At 41.7% G+C, this 26,115-nt stretch overlaps 1 protein-coding gene across 1 annotated transcript in view; it reads left to right on the forward strand.

Annotated features, from left to right (window-relative positions):
• Nucleotides 1-26,115, forward strand: part of NRDE2 (NRDE-2, necessary for RNA interference, domain containing) — a 67,690-nt gene that overhangs the window by 17,745 nt on the left and 23,830 nt on the right. The window contains exons 2-8 of the mRNA XM_065403633.1: nt 1,620-1,728; nt 4,766-4,993; nt 7,105-7,254; nt 10,967-11,426; nt 11,726-12,131; nt 16,522-16,655; nt 23,623-23,746. Of these exons, the coding sequence (XP_065259705.1) occupies nt 1,620-1,728; nt 4,766-4,993; nt 7,105-7,254; nt 10,967-11,426; nt 11,726-12,131; nt 16,522-16,655; nt 23,623-23,746 (1,611 nt within the window). The remainder of the gene's footprint in view (nt 1-1,619; nt 1,729-4,765; nt 4,994-7,104; nt 7,255-10,966; nt 11,427-11,725; nt 12,132-16,521; nt 16,656-23,622; nt 23,747-26,115) is intronic.

Genomic DNA, 26,115 nt, shown 5'->3' on the forward strand with positions numbered 1-26,115 from the left:
TTTTTAAATCATTGAGTTTTATCCACCTTGAGTCTCACACATTGAGGGCTTCTGAGGAACTGTGTATGGTAGGCTTGCGGATTCAGGCCAACAAGGAAACCTTCACTTACAATCAAACCTTATTGACTTCTGGCAAGTCTTACTTGAATGAGTGAACCTTGTTCATGTAAGGCCCTAAGATGGACAAGGTACAGGACAACAGTTCAGGGAAGTGAGACAGAAGAGAAGGTTTTGATGTGGAATTGTAAGGAAGTACTCCTGGAAGAATTGCATTTTGAAGGAGGAGAGAGAGGAGGAGGGAAGGAATCGGAAGTCCCCCCCCCCCCCCCAATTATTATCACCACCACCACAAGCATCATGGCAACAGATTTTGTGCCTTCACTAGCTATTTTTTCATGATTCTGAAACGCTGGAATAAATATTTTTTGTATTCTTCCTCATCTCTTTTACTATTCTGAATGTTTATGAAAATAGGTCTTTGTTTTTGAATAGTTCATTTCCTTCTCTTTATTCTCCAAAAGAAGTCAATATCCACTCTCTTTTACCATTCTGTTGTTGTGGAGATAATTTTGATGGCACAAGTAAAAATTATGGCAATGATTAAGTAGCCTGAACAGATGAATTTTTAAACACAAAGAGGTGGTATTCATGGACAGATCTCCAGCAATAAAATGCCTGGGAAGTGAACCCACTTCCATATCCTACCACCATCCAGAAAATGTGACATAAGCAAAATTTTGGAGAAGTAATCACTTAAAATTCATATTAGTATATCAGAATTAAATGTGAGTGTCTGCTTTAATTTGATAAAGGGGTAATGTTATGTTAGTGGTTAGAGGAGGGCGAGTCTAGGATTTGGGGTTCTAATTCTGGCTCTGCTATGTGAACTTGTATAAGTAACTTAAACTTGCTGAGTGTCCCTATCTGTAAAATTACTTTTCACACAGATAGTATTATGAGGCATAATTAGTTAGTATACATGAAGTGCTTTGATATACTTGAAGGAAATAAATACAAAGTGTTTATTTATTTACGTGTAGCACAATCTTATTGTTTTTCAGAATTTTTTAAGATAAAATAATTTCTGTATAGGAATGGTGGTTGAGAGTTTTGTATTGAAATATTGTTTAGGGAAAGCTCTATCTGAATAATACAGGTATTTATGCATTATAATAAACATTGTTCACATTGAGAGCAATACATTCCTTTTGAAGTCCTCTGGTATTTTTTTTATTTTAGTAACTACATGTCTGTTGTTTGGGGCATTAAAACCCACAGTCACTCTGGTTTTGACATTCACCATATAGGGAGTTCTAGAGTATGTGAAACTCTTTGCTTTTCAGTTTACACTTTTAAATATTGTTTTGTAGCATTTTACTTAAAATGTAGATTGATGTCATGGGAGGATTCCAGGTCCTAAAAACGTTTTACAATGTGCTAAAACTCAGTGCTCTGCTAAGTGAAAATTTCATGGATTGCTTTCAACTGTCCTTGCCTCTTATAAATGACTTTAGTGATGTTTGCTGTGAATTAGGTTGTCTGCTGACTAGATGAATCTGCAACTTTAAAGAGCACAGCAGGCAAATTTTTGTAGATCTCACATTTTTCTCTACCTGCAGAATTGGACTGGCTTAGCAATCCAAGCTTCTGCACAGAAGATGCACTGAAACTGCACCAGCGCACTGCAAAGGCTGCAGATCTTACTCCTGAGAGATCACAACTTATAAGGTAGCAGGTTCTTTGCAACTTTTTAATGAGCCTTTTTCTAATGTCCTACTTTTATTTTGTTGTAAGTGTGGCCAAACTCAGGAGCTTACAGTGTAGCTTTTCATTGCATGGTTTACTGTTTATATCACCAACAGAAGTTGTTCCAATGAAAGATATTACCTCACCCACCTTGTCGCTCAGTTCACTGGTTAGAAAGCCAGAATGGTGTCATTTGTAAAACTATGAATAATTATTGCATTTCCTTTCATTTAAAGCAGGGGTGTGCAAACTATGGCCTGCGGGCCACATGCAGCCCGCGGGGACCCTCCTGCCCGGCCCCATAGCTCCTGGCCCAGGAGGCTCGCCCCTGGCCCCTCCCCTGCTACTCCCTCTCCCCCGCAGCCTCAGCACGCTGTGCCGGCGGCGCAATGCTCTGGGCGGCCGGGCAGCACGGTGCTCTGGGCGGCGCGGCTGTAGTGTCACCAGCCACCGGTGCTTCAGGCAGCCCGGTAAGAGGGCAGGGGAGTTCGGGGTGGTGGTCGGGGGCAGTCAGGAAGGAGAGGGGGTTTGGATGGGGTGGCGGGGGGTCTGGGAGCGGGCAGGGGGTGGTGGATGGGGCAGGAGTCCTGGGGGGTCGTCAGGGGACAGGGAACGGGGGGTTAGGGGGTTGGATGGCATAGGAGTCCCAGGGGGACTGTCAGGGGGCGAGAAGCGGGGGGGGGTCGGATAGGGGTCGGGTGTCGGGCCACGCCTGGCTGTTCGGGGAGGCACAGCCTCCCCTAACTGGCCCGCCATTCAATTTTGGAAACCCGATGTGGCCCTCAGGCCAAAAAGTTTGCCCTCTTTAAAGTAATGAGAAATTAGCCTTTTAAAATTACTTTTCCTTTAGCTTTTTCTCATTGATGAATTCAAATCACTGCTAATTTTGGTGATAGGAGGGAGCTGAGTGATCATGATTAAGGCTATGTTTTAGTCGCTGGTATTTTTAGTAAAAGTCATGGACAGGTCACGGGCAAAATTCACAGCCTGTGACCTGTTCATGACTTGTACTACATACTAAATCTTGGGGTGGCGGCCAGAGGGTGCTGGGGGTGCTCGGGGTGGTGGTGGTGGCCCGGGGGGCGCCGCAGGTGCTGGGGGGTGAGGGTTGGTTGGGCTGGCAGGCTCCCTATCTGGCTCCGCGCCTCCCCGGAAGCGGCGACATCCCACTCCCTCAGCTCCTAGGCGGAGGCACGGCCAGGCAGCTCTGCACGCTGCCTCTGCCCTGAGCGCTGGCTCCGCAGCTCCCATTGGCCGCGACTCCCGGCTAATGGGAGCTGCGGGGGCAGTGTCTGCAGGCGGAGGCTGTGCGCAGAGCCCCCAGGCTGTGCCTCTGCACAGGAGCCGAGGTATGTCACTGCTTCTGGGGAGCCCCCCAAGGTAAGCGCTGCCCAGAGCCCTCACCCCCTCCTGTGCCCCAACCCCCAGTCCCCTCCCACATCCAAACTCCTGCTGCTGCTGTGGGAGGGGTGCACAGCGGCCCGAGACTGCCCCAGCAGCGGCCGGGGCGGCTGGCCCAGGGGCTGCCTGAGCTGCCCAGGTGGCCCCCGGGCCAGCCGCCCCAGCCACTGCAAAAGTCACGGAAAGCCACGGAATCTGTGACCTCCATGACAAACTCACAGCCTTAATCATGATTTTTCATTAGCTTTTAAATATTCTAAGTAATCCTAGAAGGAATGCTAAGGCTTAGGTACCATCTTTGTTTCCCCCCCCCCCCCCCCTTCTTTATGAAAACCAGTTCAAATAGCCACTTTCCCTACCATGGTTGAATAAAGAAGTTATAAACTGTGCAGAGATGTGAATTAATGAAATACTGTCCCATGTAAAGTTGTGGAGTTGCAATTCAATCTTATAGATCACTTAAATGGCCGATTAAAGCGCATTTTGATTAAAAAAAAAAAAAAGGATCCAGTTCTATAGAATACAGGGTTGTATTTTAAACACTTTGCCCAAGAGGTTGCAATACTAGACATATTGATTTAAGTTTTGGATGCATTCTGCAGTAGTTAATGGAGTGGGTGGGTGAGGTTCTGTGGCCAGCAATGTGCAGGAGGTCAGACTAGATGATCATGATGGTCCTTTCTTACCTTAAAGTCTGAGTCACGTTGAAGCAGGAAAGTTCTGAACTTCAGTGATGTTTAATTTTGGACAAAGTCCTCTGTTTGATGTGTTGGCTGCTCTTTGTACTGACAGAAAATGTGTTCATTACAAAAATCAAAGTTGAATCCATCTCTATTCACCAACTTATGTTTGACTTGGGTTATCACAATATAACTTCTACAGCTAAACTTGCCAAAACTTTGTGTATTTGTCATTTTTCTTCAAGTCTTTACAGGCTTATAATGTGATTAAAGCAAAAGGAATTCTGAAAATTACCTTGCAGATGACATTATGTAAACAGCGAATATTTTAAATAAAAATATAATTTGAATTAAACTATCGAGAGAAAATATACAGAGGAATTATTTTATAAATTTGACTACTTAACTTTTGGTATATTTCTAGGGATTTCTAATCTAAAAAGCATATATATATATATATATATATATATATTACAACACATCTTTCAGGTATTTCTTATGCATCAATAAAAAGCAAAAAAGAGCACTAGTCATTTCCCCCCCCCCCCCCCTTTAAAGGCCCCTCCAATCATTTTAACTTGATCTAACGTGAAAATGGCCTTGCAAAATTGTCTTGAAAATTTATCAGCCCAGGTACAAAAGCAACTCATTCGCTTTTACTCTGGGGTGATAATAGAAAGGACTACTGATATTTATTCACTTATCAAAGAGTACTTACCATGGGCAAGTACAACTTTGTAAGATCTGTCTCAAGTAGTAATTTAAAAAAAAATTTCAGTAATTTTAAATGGTTGTGGCAACCATTGACGCAATTCACTGTCTAAGAGCTATCCTTCCCTATAATTTGGGGGATGAGGAAAACTCTGGTTATGAACTTTCTCACTGATGAGATTTCTTTAAAATTGTTCTAACTATGTAAGGAATTATTTGTTTCTTAGGAGTCCTTCAAGATCAGAGCTCTCAGGAGGAAGTGATACCAATGAAGATCTAAAAAAATCAACTAAGAAAAGGAAAGGGAAAAAGAAAAAGCATCATCACCACAAGAAAAGAAAAAAGAAAACCAGAGAGGAATCAAGTAACAGTGAGTCAGACTCGAACAGTGAGTGTATGAAGGATAAACCTAGAGGAAGTGACACAAACCATGAAAGAGAAGCAGCAACATTGAAGTATGTGCATTTTACTAATATGCTTGGATATAAATGTAATCCTATTCTAGTATGTGTTGCTTGAACTGGTTAGATGAGAATACTCACCAGTGGGTCAGTTCTAACTCTTATTCTCTTAAGTTTAAACTTCCATTGTAACTATCTTAGAACAGCACAAGAAACACTAAAACATTTTTTTTTAATTCATTGTTGCACCTGAAACTTTATGACGAGGAATATTTTATGAAGTATTTTTCTCCAGAGCTGAACAGAATAGCAGAGCAATGAAAATGTGGTGCTTTTTTAATCTTAATGCTCCCTGTGAATTATTGTAAATCTTTGTTTCCTTATATTAATCCTTGAGTAACCTATTGTGCTTTGAGAGGAATTGTATTAAACGATGTTCTTAGATACTGCAGAAAATTGAAGTTGTTGAATAATGAAGCAAAAATTTTTTTTACCTAAGGGGAAGTGTTTCATTATACTATGCATTCATAATTTCCCCTCGCAACAGTGGGCATTCATTATAAGATGTATATTGATGTTTGTATTAATTTAGTATTTTTAGTTTTATTTCTGGCCTTTAGCCATTCATTAGTATGCAGGATGCTTCATACACTTTATTTTTTGTATATGTGAATCAAGATTTGAATGAGTGATGTTCTATTATATCAGTGGTTCTCAACCAGGGGTACACATACTCCTGGGGGTACGCAGAGGTCTTCCAGGGAGTACATTAACTCATCTGGATGTTTGCCTAGTTTTTACAACAGGCTACATAAAAAGCATTAGCAAAGTCAGTACAAACTAAATTTTCATACAGACAATGATTTGTTTATACTGCTCTGTATATTATACACTGAAATATAAATATATTATTTATATTCCAATTGATTTATTTAGAATTATATGGTAAAAATGAGAAAATAAGCAATTTTTCAGTAATAGTGTGCTGTGACACTTTTATATTTTATGTCTAATTTTGTAAGCAAGTAGTTTGTGAGGTGAATCTTGGGGTATGCAAGACAAATTAGACTCCTGAAAGGGGTACGGTAGTCTGGAAAGGTTGAGAGCCACTGTATTGTATCACCTGTTGTCTTGCTGCTGCTTTGAGACACTAAAATAACCAGTAACTAGTCTGTATGTAGCAAGAAAAATGTTTTAAAGTGACCAGTATGATGATTTAAATAGGAAAAAGAGCTTGCATGGGCGCATTGGGTGCCCAGGCTCAAAAAGTGGGCCTTCCATTTTGCACTGACCACTCTCATTGGTCTTTGATCACTTAAATGTAATTCAGGTGCCCAAACAAAAGGATTGATATTCTTGTACGGTACCTGTACTGTGCATATGGATTGTTTATATAGTTTTTTTTTTCTGAGAAAACTTAAAACACTCTTTAAATATAAAGTCTGTGTTAAATTTTATGTTTAAAACTCTCACTGATGTTAAAATGGGACTTATGCACAGTATTATTCCTGTTCGCATTTCCATCTGAAACATAAACTGTGAAACCCTCTTGAGCGCCTTGTCATAGGTGAATGTTGGAAACCTTTTCAGAGCGCTGAAGCTCCTTTTTTTTGTAATACAAATGTGAAATCAGAATTCACCATACCTTGCAGTTCTTAGAGAGGTAACTTAGCTGCATCTTTAAAAAAAAAATCACTTATGTAACTAATTCATAAAATCTTTACATTTTACTGAATTGCATTGGTATTGTTACAGAAAATCAGCACAATATACTAACAGATTGTTCCCTTTTTTATTTACTTTTTCTTATAGAGGAAGTTACAGTAAATAGCAATATTTTTTCTTGCAGGCTTTAGACTTAGTAAGAAACCCATTTATTAAATCCTGTTAAGCACTTTCCATGCTCTTGGAAGTCCATTTTGGAAATGCAGTGAATGGTTTTCTTTTGAAAGTTCACTGTATTGGTGGCTCCAGTGGTAAATTTCCACTTCCGTTTTCCCATCTTTCACCAGCGTGTGACTTATTTGTTAAATGGTACATGTATCATGGCCTTTTTAATGTGTATAATTTATAATGGGATCTAGAAATGTTAAATTTCCTGGTTTTGTAAATGCTTAATGTTTAACTCAGATGTTCAGAAAATGCTTCTTCATCCCCTTCTTCAGTCTAGAAGACATAACATCAAATGGTGCCACCAGTCGCTTTGTTTGGCTTGAGGATATTCAGGCTTTGACAGCAGAAACCTTCAGAACAGACAAGAATCCAGACCCTGCAAACTGGGAATACAAGTCACTGTATCGAGGGGACATAGCAAGGTACAATGGGCTGTTTTGTTTTGATCTTAAAATGTCTCAAGACATGTTAGTGGTGAGATGATATTAAAAGTTTGACATTAAAAATATTTATTTATAAAACGTAAAACCATGCTCAGTAATGTCCCCAGCCTCTGTTTGCCAGGGAATGGGCGACGGGATGGATCATTTGATGATTACCTGTTCTATTCATTCCCTCTGAAGCACCTGGCATTGGCCACTATCAGACTCAGTATGGCCGTTCTTATGACCTGCGAGAGCCACGGTTGATGTATGTGAAGCTGTGCTTGTGTTTACTGTCCCCTTGTCTGGACTGGTAGGGGTAGGGATGCGGCCCCTGATGCCACGTGGAATGCTGGGGTAGAGGGTGTATAAAGGCACTATGCTGCAGTACACCATGGACTGCAAAGGGAGGCGAGTCTGTGATTGTTGAACCTATAGGTCCACAAGAATCTGCAGCATCTGTGTTTCTTTTGGAGAAGCCCCGTTATGTCCTGGTGCATCTCCTTCTTTTCCTGGTAGGCCCCCTGGGCCTTTTTCTTATCCGTTCTTTCCATCTCCACATAGTCTGTGATATTCATCCTCCAGGACATCTGTTCACAGACTGATGCAGCACTGGCTTGCAGGATCTCACAGAACATGTCCATCCTGAGTCCTCTTTTTTTCTCCTCTTTATCTGGCTCAGGTGTTCTGTATGTGTGGAGGGGAAACTCCTCAAAGCTGCTATAGCGCAACTACAGATAAAACACAGAGGTGCCATAGTCAGTATACTTGCAAAGGAAATCAGAAGTTAAGATTCAGAATTCCCTTCCCTTGCTCCCCTAAAGTTTTAAACAAGACTTGCTTATTGACACTTCTGCTTTGCAGTGATTGTGCAGAGTGCCACTCACAGCACCAACCATGGTGAGTATGGCCTGCTGTGATGAGGGAAATGAGGGAATTGCTTGATTGCATGAAACTCTGTGGGAGTATAGGGCAATGGCATTGAATACTGGCACCATTTTCCACAGGCAGTGGTGATTTTAGCTGGAATCTCACTCCTAAAGGTAATAAAGGCACAGAGAATATAGCTGTGCGGGTGTCCCAAAGCTGTTCAGGCCCGTATGTATGCTAGCTTGTTTACTGCAATGGTGCCTGCCAAAGTTATCACTGACTGGCATGGGAAAATGTCCTACTGTGGAGGAAGAAATAAGGCTGCCATCCCTAGAAACCTTCAGGAGAGGATTGCAGTGTATCTCCATGAAAATTGCATTGAGATCTCTCAGGAGGATTCAAGGGACATCCCTGTGTACATAAACAAACTGCTTTGCATGGCCCCCTGCCTAACTCTAGAGGGAGAATGAAAAGCTGGTCACATTTCTACCTTTGTTGTACCTCTTCTGGTACAAGTAAATTAATGAAAAGTCAATAGCTGTGTCCTGAGAAGTTGGGGGTGCCTTTACTGACAAATGAACGCAGTTACCCAAGATTCCTTCCCCTGCATCAGGCTTGCCCATGCTTGACCACTGGGACTGACTGTACTGTGGTGGAGTCTCAAACAGGTCCTGGTTCACAGCATAGCAGCCTCCCTCCCCCCCGGACTCATATTCCCAATTCTCTTCTTCCTCCTCCACCACCTCCTTGTGCTCTGTGTTCACAGCAGGGGCCTGTGATTCATCCTGCTTGGGGATATCCATGTGTGGAGGTGGTGGTGGGGTCTCTGCTAAGTATGGCATGCAGCTCTTCGTAAAAGTAGCAGGTCTGTGACTTGGCACAGGATTGATTGTTGGCCTCCCTGGCCTTCTGAAATGCCTGCCACAGTTCCTTCGCTTTCACATGGCACTGCTGCTGATCCCTATCACACCCCTTCTTCTATGAGCAGATTGCACAGGGGATGCAGATGTCCACGTTTCTATGGCTGGTAGTTGTGTGTGCATAGCCTCTTCTCCAAACAGGCCCAGGAGATCCTTTATCTCCTGTTTACTCCTGGCCAGAGCACATCTGGAGCGTATAGCTGGCATGGCCAGCTGGGCAGTTGTGCACAACAATGGTGAGCTGCTAGAGGTGTGCTCACCAAAATGCACAATCAGGAAAAGGCATTTCAAAAATTCACAAGGTTTTAAATGGGGGTATGTGACATTAAGCAGGGTACAAGCTGGATTGATGAACAGCTGCATCCTTTGAATTCTCCAGTCTGAGGCGCCTTTTACACTGCTTCGCTATGAGAGCTACCACTCCGGGTCTGCTCACAGATAGCCTACAGCATGTAATTTACTCCCAGTTATACAATATGAGTGCTATAGCCAGCCACTCTTGAATTACACTGCAGAGCAACACCAGCAAATTCCCTTTCTCCCAGAAATGTACATCTTGTTCTACCCAGCTCTCTCCTGCACAATACAAGCTCATATAAAGTCCCTCATTTTATTAATAGAAAATTATATGCATAAATCCTGTTATCTCAAATGGCGTTTCCCAGACACTTCAGTCCAAACACATTGATTTAGATAAAACAGGTAAAACAGGTTTGTTAACTACAGAAAGATAGATTTGAAGTGACTACAAGTAATGAGGCATAAAAGTCAGAATTGGTTACAAGAAAATAAAAGTAAAACTCAACTAAAGCCTAACTTAACAAGCTAAGTGAATTCAAAGCAAAGGTCTCTCACTACAGTCTTACTGGCTGAAACTCTTTCAGTCAGGATCTTTCCCCCAGTCCAATGCTTCTTCCTTTGTTCTTCAGGTGTTGTCAGTGCTGTGAGTAGAGATGAAGGGAGAGAGAACTTGGGACATCTCTCTTCTTTTCTTATAGTTCCTTCTCCTCTTTGTGGAGCTCCAGCTAAGGTTCACGAGACAAAGTCTGAAAATCACAGAAAGTCTGTGGGGAAACTGAGGTACAGAAAAGGTCACACAACAAGTCAGTGGCAGAAATAAAACTCAATGCCTGACTCCTAGTCCAATGTATGGCACCCTAGAAACACTCCTTCATGATGTTGTTATAAATCTAACGCTGGTACTTTGTATGCTGAGCTAGAGCAATATGTATATAATTTGTTACACAATTCTGCTGCCAAAAATATTTAAAGCTCAGCACATTTGTATACCCTTTTCCTTGGACGTATTTTGTATACTTTGTATTAAATTTCTGTACGTATTTGTCATGTTTTCATGTAGCTCTGATTCCTGTGGTCTTGTCCATGTAGATTTGGTCTATTCAGTTTTGTGAAATTTTTAATGAATAATACAAAAAGGAACAGAGACCTAGAGATACAGAGAACTAGCACAGGACTAGGCTACTTATACTCTGTTTTTCCTATATAAAAATAATCCAATTTATATTAGGAGTCTTAAATATGTAGCGATATCTTGATTGGATGGCCCCCAGTTTGTCCACATGAGAAGAGTGGTTCATGCTACTAGAAGGAAGAGAAAAGTTGATCTTTCATGGAGTACTACAGATCTTGCTTAGAAAGTATTAATTAAGTGGCAGTTTAATGCTTCCTTCAGTTCTAACACATATAGTAGAAGTTCTGACGGGAAAGAAAAGTTGAACTGGAATAAGAGGAAAAAAAATAAGCACTTTGTACCTTTTTAAAGCTCTGTACAAATGTCTAATTCAATTAGGAAATACTGAAAAGTGAACTTCTGTCTTATAAAAGATAAAAATACATATTTGACTAATGTATCTTTAATGGTCACATTTTAAAAAAATGCATTGTTGTATTTTTTCTTTAAGATACAAGCGGAAAGGTGACTCATGCCTTGGTATTGACCTAAAGAAACAACGTATAACTTGGGAAAGTTCCATGGTAGAAAAGAAACAGTCCCACAAGCGACCTGAACGCTACTTCACGAAGAATAGTGTGCATTTATTGAGCACAGATGGAATTCCAGTTTACAGTAAAAGCCAAACTTCTTCATCTGGTCTAAGCACTTTTATACCGGTTTCACAACTGGACAGTGATGCTCCTCCTACAACAACATATGTGAATCCTCTTGGGATTTATGATCCATTGACCACACTCTGGTTGCAAGGAAAAGGTCCCCCAGAGCATGAGACTTTAAAGCAGCAGGCATCCCAAGAGACCAGTGAGAATGTTAACTCTGTTCTAATTGCAAAAGTGGAAGAATATAATAGGATGGTCAGAGAAAATCCAAGAGATGTTCACACTTGGATGGAATTTGTTTCTTTTCAGGTACACATTCTTGTACTTCTCGTTGCAATACTTTGTGATATATTTATTTTATTTGTATCTGAGTAATAATTTTCTGCTTAACATCTTGTTTCTGAGTTAAATTATATATGTGTGTTTATGCTATTGTACATGAAATATTTTTGTATGATTTATGTTTTTTTAAAAAAACAACAACTTGCACTAATAGAAAGAGATGCAGTCATTCACTGTCACTTATGTCAACCTTCTCCTTAGTGCTTCTACAAAGCCTGAGACACTTCTGTATTTATAACTTTGAGTTGATTTCCTTTTCTTTTAAGGATGAAATAATGAGAGGACCCAGCCCTTATGCCATCAAAGCGGGAGAGCAGGAAATAAGGAGAAAATCATTCAAGCTAATCCTAGAAAAGAAACTGGCCATTTTAGAGAGAGCTATTGAAAGCAACCCAAATGATGTTGATTTGAAACTTGCCAAGCTGAAGCTTTGTACAGAATTCTGGGAACCATCAACTTTGATCAAAGAATGGCAGAAACTAGTTTTTTTGCATCCCAATAATCCAGTCTTGTGGCAGAAATATCTCTTATTTTGTCAAAGTCAGTTCAGCACCTTTTCAGTTTCAAAAGTCCATAGTTTATATGGAAAATGTTTGAGCACTTTGGCAGCTGTACAGGATGGCAGCATGGTGTCACATCCTGTACTGCCTGGCACAGAGGAAGCTATGTTAGGTAAGAAGATTATCTTTTTATATCTCATTTTATGGCCATTAAGATTTTCACACCGGCTGAATATATTTTAGGAAGAGATTCTCCTCTGTATTGTGCTAATTTTTTGCTTTGCAAAGAGCCTGCTGAAAATGTCTGGCATCTTGCCTCTTTAGGTGATAGTAAAAGTAAATATTCAAGCCTAATATGGATACAACAGATGCTTCCCTTCCCCAAGAGAGCTTGTAATATCACATCCAGTAATGCTCTGAAGAGTTTAAAGTACAAATTTCAAGGCAAGGGATTCGTAGCCAACATCAAATAAATGTGTTGTTTACCTTCACAAAATAAATTCCTTTGGTTTACGCAGCAAATAGCAGTTATATCATTTGTTACAGATGAAACTTTTGAAGTACTCTTAATTAGGGCTGTCAATCACAGTTCACTCACACGATTAACTCAGAAATTAATCGCGATTAATCACACTGTTAAACAATAGAATAGCAATTTAAATGTAATATTTTTGGATGTTTTTCTACATTTTCAAATATATCAATTTCAGTTACATCACAGAATACAAAGTGTACAGTGCTCACTTTATATTTTTATTACAAATATTTGCACTGTAAAAATGAAAAACAAAAGAAATAGTATTTTTCAATTCACCTCATACAAGTACTGTCGTGCAATCTCTTTATCATGAAAGTGTAACTTACAAATGTAGATTTTTTTGTTGTTACATAACTGCACTCAAAAACAAAACAATGCAAAACTTTAGAGCCTACAACTCCACTCAGTCCTACTTCTTGTTCAGACAATCGCTAAGAGAAACAAGTTTGTTTACATTTACGGGAGGTAATGCTGCCCGCTTCTTGTTTACAATGTCACCTGAAAGTGAGAACAGGCATTCACATGACACTGTTACAGCTGGCGTCGCAAGATATTTATCTGCCAGATGTGCTAAAGATTCATATGCCTCTTCATGCTTTGGCCATCATTCCAGAGGACATGCTTCCATGCTGATGACGCTTGTTTAAAAAAAAAAAGCGTTAATTAAATTTGTGACTGAATCCTTGGGAGAGTATTGTATGTCTCCTGCTCTGTTTTACCCTCCTTCTGCCATATATTTCATATTCTAGCAGTCTTGGATGATGACCCAGCACATGTTGTTCGTTTTAAGAACACTTTCACTGCAAATTTGACAATATGCAGAGAAGATACCAATGTGAAAGTTCTAAAGATAGCTACAGCACTTGACCCAAGATTTAAGAATCTGAAGTGCCTTTCAAAATCGGAGAGGGATGAGGTGTGGAGCATGCTTTCAGAAGTCTTAAAAGAGCAACACTCCGATGCGGAAACTACAGAACCCTAACCACCAAAAAAGAAAATCAACCGTCTGCAGGTGACATTTGATTCAGATTATGAAAATGAACATGTCTGTCTGCACTGCTTTGGATCATTATTGAGCAGAACCCATCATCAGCGTGGATGCATGTCCTCTGGAATGGTGGTTGAAACACCAAAGATCATACTCTTTAGTGCATCTGGCATGTAAATATCTTGTGGTGCCGGCTTCAACAGTGCCATGCAAATGCCTGTTCTCACTTTCAGGTGACATTGTAAACAAGAAGCAGGCAGCATTAGCTTCTGCAAATGTAAACAAACTTGTTTGAGTGATTGGCTGAATAAGAAGTAGGGCTGATTGGACTTGTAGGCTCTAAAGTTTGACATTGTAGACAATGTAGATAACACCCCAAAATATTTAAATAAATAGTATTCTATTGTTTAACAGCACGATTAATCGCAAATAATTTTTGTAATCGGTTGATAGCCCTACTCTTAATGATTGGGGAAAGGATAATGGGAAGTCTATATTTTTTTTGTCCTGAGAATCCCCTGTAGAGAATTTGAATTCAAAACACTGACAATATATGAATAAAATAATGTATACTGGGAGGAAGGGTGGTCATGTGGCTGAGAGACTGAACTGGTGGCAGGAGAGTTGGGTTCAGTTCCCAGCTCTGACACAGGTTTCCTTTGTGGCTGTATCCCAAGTCATGTAACTCTCATTCTTTCAGCTTCCCCATCTGTAAAATTGAGGTTGTAATACTTCCCTACCTCACAGGTTTATTGTGGTGACAAATTCATAAACACTTGAGAAACAGCATGTAGATAAAATACGTATCCTTTTGTATCACAACCAACACCGTTTTTCTTTTAGATTCATGGACTTTTAAGGCCCTAAGAGACCATTTATGATCCTCTTGTCTGACCAACATAACAGGCCACAGATTCTCACCTAATAATTTCTGCATCTAGCCCCTCACTTCTGGTTGAGCTATAGCATAGCTTCTAGAAAGATATCCAGTCTTGATTTAAAGACTTAAAGTGCTGGATTACCAATTGGTTTAGAGTGCTTCTACATTGCTTGTTCATTTAAACTGGGCTGGACACAGCACTGGGAAATATACTATAGGAACAAATCCTGCATTGGACCACATGATAATAGCTTCTTACATCTCCAATTTCTGACATTTTAACCACATCCTACAGCCATCACAGTAAGGGATGTTTCTCCGAGTATGTATATCCTTATTGATCCTCATTTCTTAATCTGTAAATTCTTTTTCTTACCAAACACCTTTAAATTATTCTCCATGTTTGCCACTTCCTTTGGGGAAAAAAGTTTGCAAATACCTTGTGTTAAATGGACAATGATCAATTTTTTTTTTTTTTCAAAGAAACAAACTTTTTCTTTGTTTATTGATATCTCTCTGGTTGAAATGAAAATAGACTCAATTTAACTTTTGTTTCTGGTCATTTTCATTTTCTGGTTCCCATGCACTAGCATAATGCTGTTATAGTTGGGTTGCAAACACTTTAGGAGAATGGTTTTGACGTCAGAATTAAAATAATACTAATGGAAACATTTCTGATAGTTTCAGGTTTTGCGAATGCTTCTTTTAACCAAACCTAAATCTTGGGTTAAATTTGACTTGACAGTGTCCCTTTACTTATTAGGAAAATTACCAAATTGTCAGTCATGATAAATGCACCAGGTTTTTTACAGGTGGCATAATCCTGTTATGAAAATAGTGTGTACTACAGATGTATGCCGTCTCCTATCTTCAGCCTTTGAAAAGTACGGATACATGAACGGATTAAAAAACCTGGTGAATTATGCCATCTAGTGTTTAATTGAATGTATTGCTAGCTGCATGAAAATAAACAAAAACAATGAGGAGTCTGGTGGCACCTTAAAGATTAACAGATTTATTTGGGCATGAGCTTTCCTGGGTAAAAAACCTATTTCTTCAGCTGCATGGAGTGAAAATTACAGATACAGGCATAAATATATAATTGGCGCATGAAGAGAAGGGAGTTACCTTACAAGTGGAGAACCAATGTTGAAGGCCCATTTAGTCAGGGTGGATGTGGTTCGCTCCCAATAATTGATGAGGAAGTGTCAATGCCCCTCTGCCATGTACATTGGCCAAACCTGACAGTCTCTACGTAAAAGGATAAATGGACACACATCAGACATCAGGAATGGTAACATATAAAAGCCAGTAGGAGAACACTTCAATCTCCCTGGACATTCAATAACCCATTTAAAAGTAGCCATTCTTCAACAAAAAAAACTTCAGAAACAGACTTCAAAGAGAAACTGCAGAGCTACAATTCATTTGCAAACTTAACACCATCAATTTGGGCTTGAATAGGGACTGGGAGTGGCTGGCTCACTACAAAAGCAATTTTCCCTCTCTTGATATTGACACCTCCTCATCAGTTATTGGGAGTGGACCACATCCACCTGGACTAAATTGGTGAGGACTCCCCACAGCGCACTCTCCCCGCAGCAGCACCTGGGATAAGGGGAAGAGGCGCCTCTCCCTGCCGTGGCAGCTCTGGGGCTGGGGGCCGTAGGCGCCACTCTCCCAGCCCCTGCAGGTCCAGCCAGGGCTAGGTTCAGGGAGGAGCACCCCGGTCGTGACAGGTCCAGGCCGGGGCTGGGTTCGGAGAGGGGTGCCCCCTGACAGGGCCAGGCCGCAGATCCGGGCTGCTGCATAGTTGGGGCCGCCCCGGCCATGGTAGGTTGGGGGCGGGGGAGGGGTGCCCCTTCCCCGGCTGTGGCAGGTCCCTGGGCAGGTTCCCTGAGCGCTTGCGCAGCGCTAAATAGGCTGCTGTGCAGCCGCGCAGCTTACAGGGAACTTAGGCCTTGATAAAAATCTTGGAGATGCCAGTAACAATTTTAATTATTTTTTGGAAGGTCGTTTTATTGTTCCAACATAATGAGTCTCCACAGCACTGGGTAGTGGAGGAGATATGTCTCTTTATCTTTGTGTTGCAATCCAATATTTGGGAACTAAATATTACTTTAAAGTATTATGATTTTGTCCCCTTTGCTTTCCAGCTGTCTTTCTTCAGCAGTGCCATTTTCTTAGACAGGCGGGCCATTCTGAGAAAGCTGTGTCTTTGTTCCAAGCCCTGGTTGATTTCACCTTCTTTAAACCTGACAGCGTAAAAGATCTGCCAACAAGAGGACAGGTAGCATTGTCTATTTAGAACTGTTTTTCACTCTGTCTCATTGCATGATCTGTTTACGTTGGAACTTCACACTGACAGAAAAATATTAGCTGATTTAAAGATGTTAGTTAAAATTAAAAATTGATTCACTATTTGGCACTTCTTCAGGGTGGTCCATGCATTCTCCCCTGGTTGGGAAAGGCACCCATAGTGCTGTGAGCTTCTGGAACCTTCTGAAACACATACCCAACAGGGAATGTGCACTCTTATGGCAATGAATATTGGTACTGCGGGTTATATAAAGAAGGTGCAGCCCCCTCCCCCGTCACCTTGTCACCTCATCTCTTCCTTTTGCCCAATTGCAAGTGGAAGAACTTTAACTGAGTGCCCAATGTCTGGTTTGCCCAACTTATAGTGAACACTTTCCTTATCCCTTTTCTATCTTTGGTGTAAATAGGATTGTGTAGTGTAAATATTATTATGTACTTTTATTATTATAGGGAGAGCGGGTAGTGACCCTATTATTTAGATTACTTAACAATTTCCATTCTAAAAGATTCTTGAAAGCTTTTCTTTGAGATGCTCTCACATTTCCATTGTTTGCAGCAGGCCTTTGACATTCAGGAGTAGGAATGTCCTCAGGCCATAGAATCCACACCTTTGAGTGACAGTTATATAGGCCTAACTCCCAGTGGAGACAGCGCTATGTCCATGGGAGGGCTTCTCCCGTCAACATAGATACTGCCTCTCGGGCAGGTGGAGTACCTTAGCTGATGGGAGAAGCCCTCCTGTCAGCGTAGGTAGCATCTTCACTGAAGCACTATAGCGGTGCACCTGCATTTGTGTAGTAGCACCACTGCAGCCTTTTAAGGCCATGTCTACACTAGCAAGCTTACGGCGGCACAGCTATACCACTGCATCTGCGCCACTGTAAGATCGCTTGTGTAGCTGCTCTATGCCTACAGGAGAGAGCTCTCCTGTCGACATAATAAAACCACCTCCACAAGTGATGGTAGCTGTGTCAGCAGGAGCAGCTGTCCTGCCAACACAGTGGTGTGCACACTACTACTTATGCCGGCGAAACTTATGACGCTCAAGGAATTCGGGAATGCCTGACACGATCGCCGAGTCTGACAGTTGGGGTCACAGGGAGCGTAAAACCACCTCTTGGAGTCATTTTCCACCCACTTCTAATGGATTTTGGGTGCTCCACGACCCTTCTGTCTCTTTCTCCTAAATTAACACAGTCCTAGCCTATAAAATTACTAGAGTTCTCTCCATCGTTTACGACTTCTGTGGTAAGTATCAGTGATGATCTTGCTGTGTCAGGAGGCGGTGGTGTGAAGGTAGAAGAATCTTCATCAGATATACAGATTGCTGTGTTAGCATCCATGGCACAAATGACCATATTGACTCTTCTGCTGTATTTCCACCAAAGATTACAAACTGTTCTGAGTTCCTAGAAACTATATTACAGTTGAACTTATCATAGTGCAGGAAAATAATCAGTGTGACATCCTCTAGAGTTTTTTGATTTATGAAGATCGTTGTAAGAGGAATGTCACTTCCTCTGTATCTATCCAAATGGATAAAATCATTTTTGCAAGTTCATCTAGGCCATAGAGCTCGTTCCACCAGAGCGAAAACTAAATCCATGGTTTGTCTCAAATGTTTCTTTACTTGAGCTCTATAGAGCAGCTATGTGGTGTTCCATTCACAAAATACTACTCTTTTGATTTATGTATTGCACAGCTTGTTAATTTCCCAAGACTATGTAGAGGCAACCTGAAAGAAGGAAGAGTTTACTTTCTAGTTTTTATAGTTCTTTGAGTGTTACATCTGAATATTTACATTCCCTTCTCGCTTTCCCATTGGAATTCTCTGTATGTCTTTGAAAGCTGATGTTCAGGTGAAGGAAAGGAAGTGGTTGGGGACTGCACCTCCTTATATAATCTCAGGCATCAAATGTTTGGTGCAATGAAAGGGCGTGTGTGCATTTCCCCATGGGTACAGCTTTGCTTTTTCTCCAGAATATGGATATGCAAAGATAGTTCTCCAAGACCTACATTTACTAATAAGTAACCTCTGTTTTCTTCCCACATCACTGTGTTACTCTTCCTGATTGTTACTAGTAAATCTAGTTTCTGAATGTGGGTTTGGTGTATTTTAATTTCAAGTATATGTCAGGGTTGAACTCACTGGAGGTGTGTGCATGTGCCTCATGTAGACTAGACTGAACAATTTGAGTGGTAATGTCCACTGGGGTCATGCATGCGCTCTATGCCAACCACGAGTGATGACTACAGAAGTCTATCATAGACACCATATTTCACGAATGGGGGGGACCCTGAAATAGTCTTGTTTGCCACAGAGGGACATAATCAAATGCTAGAAATTCTACTCTAGAGGAGGTGTAAGCTCAGGTTTGTTGCCTGAAGCCTTTCTTCTTCAGTGGTCTTGAAGACTTCATTCTGTCTTCCTACTGATTTCTCTTGATACTCAGGGTAGTGTCCAAGATCGGGAGGGAAAAGGCTAAGGTTATTCTGATGTCCAGCAAGAGGCTAAGACAGTTTTGGCTATTGGACCTGCTGTAAATGTTCATGTGATCTCCCATTCATGCAAACATCATATCTTAGAACCAGTGTCAGATCTTGTACCCAGACTTGCAGATGTGTCATCTGACAGCTTGGATGTTGGTTGGTTGAGCACTACTGACAGAGATTGTTCCCTTCAGGTTAAACAAACTCTCATACAAAGTAGCAAGTCCTCCACCAGAAAATGGAAAAGTTGTCCTAAAAGTGGAGAAGATTTTGTATATGGGCAGCCAAAAATTTGGGCCCAGTAAAAGCACCAGTACCAAAGATCTTAGATTATATACTACTCCGGAACAGGTGGGTCCACGTACCAGCAATATCTGCATGTTGCACACCACTACAGTCACACTCAATCTTGTCACACCAAATGATATTGAAGTTTCTCAAGAACTTCCTTCACACTTATCTTCCAGTTAGAGACCTGAAACCCTTGTGGGACTTCAGTGTCATCCTCGTTAAACTCATGGAGCCCCCTTTTGTACTACTGTCAAAATGTTCCACAACTTACCATCAAGACCCTTTCCTTCTGAGAGAGTCAGCGAGCTCTGAACTCTTATGGATGGATCGCCTTACACTTCCTTTATTAAAGACAAGGTGGTGGTGAGACCAAACCTCAAGTTCATCCCTAAGATTTTCTCGGACTTCCACCTGAACCAGTAAATTACCTTGCCAATTTTTTCCCTAAAGCTGCTCCCGATGCCAGGAGAGAAGAAACTGCATACTTTGGATGTATCCAGAGTTTTACTGTAGTACCTTAATAGGATCAAGCCATTTTAGCTGTCTTCCTGCCTCTTTGTGGCTATTTGTGGCTCATCCAAAGGCCAAGCCATCTCATCACAAGTGCATTGTGTAATGCATTTTTCACCTGCTATCAGCTGGCCGGTGAGGGTCCCCCTTTGAACATTAAGGCACACTAAACCAGAGCCCAGACTATATCTATCGCCTGCTTCAGAAACATTCTGAGATTTGTGAGACTACAACCTGGAGTAACCCACTAATTTTCATGAATCACTGTGCCCTTGACATGGGAGAGCAGTACTACAGTCACAGTTTGATTCAGCCACTAGTCCACGCTCTCGCCATCCACGGAGGGTGCTTCTTGTCAGTTATTTACAGTGTGGGCCACACTGTCATTTGCTTGAAGAAGGAGGAAAATGGTTACTTATCCTGCAGTAAATCTGTGCTGCTTTGAGATGATGATGTCAGTGTGGGTCCTACAACCCACTCTGCATCCCTGCTTTTTGGAGTCCCCAGCTACCATGGGCTTCAACTTCTGAGGGAACTTAGGGAGAGTTGTTGCCATCTCATCCTTCATGGCCTCATATGGGAGCATGAGGAAGCAAAGGGCACATGCGCAGCCACGATGTACATGGCTACTGAAATTTCTAGTCTCATGCACATGAGGCACACGCACACCTACAGTGAGATCTACATTGACTACATCATCTCTAAGAACCACAGTTACTGGAGGGAGGGTAACTAACTATTCTTGACAGAGGCAAAGATCTCAAGGGATACAAATGTGCATATATGTTAAGTGGCGGATGAGGAAAAAGATAAGCACAAAAATCAAATAAAACTTAGGGCAAGGATGTCCTTTTTATGCACATTAGGACTGATTTATTCCTTATAGTTGGAATTTTTATAGGGCTAAATTTAAAATATATTGGTAGTGACTGAATTTTTCTTCAAGTATGGCAATGAAACAGAGGCTTAAAAAGGAAATGTCACAAGGATACATATTTTTTGCTGTTCTTGTGCCTACCATTCCCTTGTTGCCTTTTTAACTAAAGGCTAGATTCTAAATGGATATTCAGCACGTATTGCCACATAACTTAAAACAAAAATCTATGATTGAGCGCCTATATCTGTGCAGCGGCAGAATCTTTGAAAGAGTCCCAGGTGTGACTTTACATTGATATTAGAATCTGGCCATAAACGTAATGGGGTGCACTTGCCTCTTGCAAGTGTCCCCTGTCTCAGTGCATGTGCCTGCACACTCTCTCTCAGTTTATGATGGGTCTTTGGTGACTCAGCCCTCCGGCCGAGTCATAGTCTGTATGTGAGATAAAATCAAACCCCTTCAGGGATATAAGTCCAATGGGGGCTTATTGCGGCGCCCTCTGTAAGGTCCCTTTATCTGCAGCCCTAGCTCCTATTGCAGCATCCTGGTTTGAAATGTGTCTCATCCCCTTCTGGGCTCCTTTGAATTGTCCCTGCTCTTCAAGCAGTCCTGGCCCTGATGTGGGGCCACATCCCCCAGGGCTCCCTTCCTGGAGAGTCTTTGCCTCTCTAGGCCTTTCTGGCCCCAGCTTTTAGCTGGCCCACTAAGAGAGTTCTGTTCCCCTTCAGGGATGTATCAAAGTCCAGACCACTTTCCCAGTGGCTGGTAAAGGGGACCCGAGCCTGCCCTCAACTCCGCGTCCCAGCCCAGGGACCCTAAAGATAGCAACCATCTGCCAGCTACAATTCCCTGGGCCACTTCCCCGTGGCTCCAGCACATTCTTCACCTTTACCTCAGGGCCTTGTCCTGGTTGAGTGCTAGCAGCCCAGAACTCCTTTGTGTTCCCCCTGGCCTCTGCCAGCACTGCTCTGTCTGGGTCCTGTAGTTCCTTCAGCCAGCCAGGCACACTATCCACACTCCACCAGCTCCACCAAGGAACTGCTCTCACTCTGGCCCTGCAGCTCCTCTTAGACTAGCCTGCTGGGCCCTCATTGGCTGCTTCCCACACAGCCACTCTAGGCTGCTTGGAGGACCTCTCTACTGCCCTTTTCTGGGGCAGGGTGTAGCGGGCTGCAAGGCCTCCAGCAGGGGGCCTCCGGACCTAGTCCACCCCATCACAGTAAAACTTTCTCATCTCTGCTCACTTTTTCTTGTTTAACAAATGTATTGGCAGGTTGTATCAAGAACGTGCACAAACTATTAAAATTGTATATCTATTTTAAGAAGAAGCACTCTCTCACAAAGTTAGTATATGCACTGTTAGGAGCTGTATAGAAATAGATTTACTGCCACCAAAAAGAAATCATGTTTTTGGGAGGTTCACAAAAAAGAAATCACTTTTGGTTCTATTTTAATAATTAATTAATTAATAATTAATTTAAAAAAAACCTAAGCAAGAGGCAGTTTTCCCAGGTGAAAAATTTTATTGCTCTTTTGCAATTTTCACATTGAAAAGCTATTTGGTTTGGGTGATGAAATTTCACTCCAGAGTTTCCTCCATCTCTATTACCTAAATCATTTATGGCTTTCTGTGCCATGTAGTAAAGAAAAGCGACACCTATTGAGTTGTGAAATCATAAACTTAATTATTTTAAATTTATAAAATGCAGGCAGTTACACATCTCTGTGTATATAATACAAAAATACACAATGAAGACCTAAAACAAAACAAACTAACAACTTGCATACAACACTGTATATTCACATCCTGCTGTCAGACAAAAATCTGGGAAAGGATAGACTCGCCTCATTTCTAAAGTTTTGTCTGTACCGGGCATTTTTTTTTTTTTTAATTTCCCACCTTTGCTAACACCAATTTAGCTCATATGGTGTTAGCACCTTAGGAGCCCTGGTTTAGGCAGACTGTCACTCATGTTTTAAGCACTGTCCTTTAATCCTGTCAACTGACATGGTTTATTAAAACACCAACGGCTCATCTGTACTTGGATTTGCATCTTTACTAATACCAGTAGTGTGTTAGCAATGGTGAGAATTTTTTGTAAAATTTTTCCTAGTGTACATTAAGGTCTGACTGTCAATTCTAATACCTTGTTCAATTTCTTCTTCATCTTACCACGTCATATATTGTAGAACATATTCAGGCTTCTGATCTGCTATGTATATTTTTATATATTTCTGCTTTAAATATAGCTACATGGTGTTCTGGTGCCCATAACTATTTCTGTACTTATTGATTTGGTACCACAATAAGAACGTTGAGTTGTGATGCAGAATTATATGAAATTAGATGCACTATTTCTGATCAGTTTTCAGCATCCAATTCAACAATGTACTGAAATAGCTCAGTGACCCATTTAGTATTTATTTCTAGAGTAGTTATCCCCACACAAATGTCTCACAGGTGCTTGTATGGCCAGAGGGGGATGATGAGTAACTACTGTCCTGCTTCCACTATTGACGTGATTTCTAGGAGCCTCATTGCCCATGTTGTATGCAGCAGCGAGCCTGCTCATCCATGTTAAAAGTATATCTTCAAAACTTTTTTTAAAACTTACCTATATTTCTGTGTTACTTTGTTTCTACTGTGTGCTAATTTAGTTATTCCTTTTTTTATTAGTGATAGCTTGACAGGATGGGACTGCTAAGTCATTTTTAAATGTGGCTACAATGTTGAAAATGATATGTAGTATGTTTCTTGCCTCAATAATAGGTGGAGTTCTTTGAACCATTTTGGGATAGTGGAGAGCCTCGGTTTGGAGAAAAAGGAGCAAAAGGCTGGAAATCATGGATGCATCAACAAGAAAAGGGAGGCTGGATTATCATCAATAAACCTGGTAAAACTGTACCCTTTCATACATTTGTTTTTGACAAGTTTTTTCTTTGCTTTCTCCTATTTATTAACTCATAAAGGCTTCTGGTTTTACTCATAGCCTGAGAACACTGAGAGTTACCATAAATATCTATATGTCAAAAATAAATTAAGCCACATGGGCTGAGGGAAATATACTGTAGTTTTCTTCATGTGCCTTTGCATGTTACAGGCTATTCCCAGACAAAAATCTTCACCAAGATAGAGGTAAAGTTAAAAATATATTGCCCTTTAAAAAAAATAGAGATTTATTTGAAATTAGAACAACCTAAAACTAGAAACTCCAGTTTATATTCCATTTCCAACCTCCATGCCATTTCTGCATCCTAATCTACTTTCCATGATCTTCCTATAAGTTGGAGAGCCTTACCAGTTACTGTACTCAAATTAAGTCTGCTTTGGTGCACATATGAACTCCAACAGTTTGCTCTTCAGTCTTGTACTATGTGTAAGGTTAAGATTTTGTCTGGTTTTTTTAGTAAAAGTCAGACAGGTGGCAGGCAATAAACAAAAATTCATGGGAGCTGTGACCTGTGCAAGACTCTTACTAAAAATAATGGGGTGGGGCGAGGGCTGCAATGGGAAGGGGAAGGAATGACAGCTGGAGCCCTGGCCGAAGCCGTGGGGCAGAAGCATACAGAAACAGCTCCAGCCCCAGCCCCGATAGAGCCGGGACTGAGGGTCAGCGGTGCACAGCCCCGGCTCCCGCACTGATGGGAAGCTGTGGGGCGCACAGCCCCAGCCGCAGCTGCATGGGTGGGGGCACAGCCCAGGCTCCTGTTGTAGCTGCGAGGCGCGTGTGCAGCCCTGACTCTGGCTGAAGCCACGGGTCCGGGGTGCACAGCCCCAGCTTCTGCTGCAGTTGTGAGGGGGGAGCACCGCCCCAGCTCTAGCAAAGCTGTGGGTCAGGGTTGTACGTCCCCGGCTCCAGCCGAAGTTGCCGGTCGGGGGTGCACAGACCCAGCTCCATCCCCGCTGCTGCCAACTGAAGCAAAGTCATTGAGGTCCAGTAAAATCACAGAATCCATGACTTCCTTAACCTCTGTGACTAAATCATATCCGTAAATATGTGTAACATAACCTGCATTGCCCATCCCAGTCAGTATCGGGTATAGGGGTTTCATTGAGATATGAAGACAGTGGCAAGGTTTATCCTTAGAATTTGAGCATGTGGATTTGGTGCCTGATAGTGTTTGATATTTGAAAAATGGTTCTTTCGTGTTCATTTTAACTATGTTGCAAATCCCACTATTTCTTGACCATTTTTTATATATTTATTTGATATGGCAGGCCTAGCCCAGAGGCAAGGAAGTCAGACATGCAATGTCCCTCCTGCCTTGAATTAGAAACCATCTCCTTGTCTTGGGCTGTGATGATTCATTGCTGCAGTAGCTGCCACCTCCATTTCATAGAATCATAAAATATCAGGGTTGGAAGGGACCTCAGGAGGTCATCTAGTCCAACCCCCTGCTCAAAGCAGGACCAATCCCCAACTAAATCATCCCAGCCAGGGCTTTGTCAAGCCTGACCTTAAAAACCTCTAAGGAAGGAGATTCCACCACCTCCTTAGGTAACCCATTCTAGTACTTCACTATCCTCCTAGTGAAAAAGTTTTTCCTAATATCCAACCTAAACCTCCCCCACTGCAACTTGAGACCATTACTCCTTGTTCTGTCTTCTGGTACCACTGAGAACAGTCTAGATACATCCTCTTTGGAACCCCCTTTCAGGTAGTTGAAAGCAGCTATCAAATCCTCCCTCATACTTCTCTTCTGCAGACTAAATAATCCTAGTTCCCTCAGCCTCTCCTCATAAGTCACGTGCTCCAGCCCCCTAATCATTTTTGTTGCCCTCCACTGGACTCTTTCCAATTTTTTCACGCCCTTCTTGTAGTGTGGGGCCCAAAACTGGATACAGTACTCCAGATGAGGCCTCGCCAATGTCGAATAGAGGGGAATGATCACGTCCCTCGATCTGCTGGCAATGCCCCTATTTATACAGCCCAAAATGCCGTTAACTTTCTTGGCAACAAGGGCACGCTTTTGACTCTCATCCAGCTTCTCGTCCTCTGTAACTCCTAGGTCCTTTTCTGCAGAACTGCTGCCTAGCTATTTGGTCCCTAGTCTGTAGCAGTGCATGGGATTCTTCCGTCCTAAGTGCAGGACTCTGCACTTGTTCTTGTTGAACCTCATCAGATTTCTTTTGACCCAATCCTCTAATTTGTCTAGGTCCCTTTGTATCTTATCCCTACCCTCCAGCATATCTACCACTCCTCCGAGTTTAGTGTTATCTGCAAACTTGCTGAGGGTGCAGTCCACACCATCCTCCAGATCA

Source organism: Emys orbicularis, chromosome 4, assembly GCF_028017835.1.
Source record: "Emys orbicularis isolate rEmyOrb1 chromosome 4, rEmyOrb1.hap1, whole genome shotgun sequence".
NCBI lineage: Eukaryota > Metazoa > Chordata > Testudines > Emydidae > Emys > Emys orbicularis.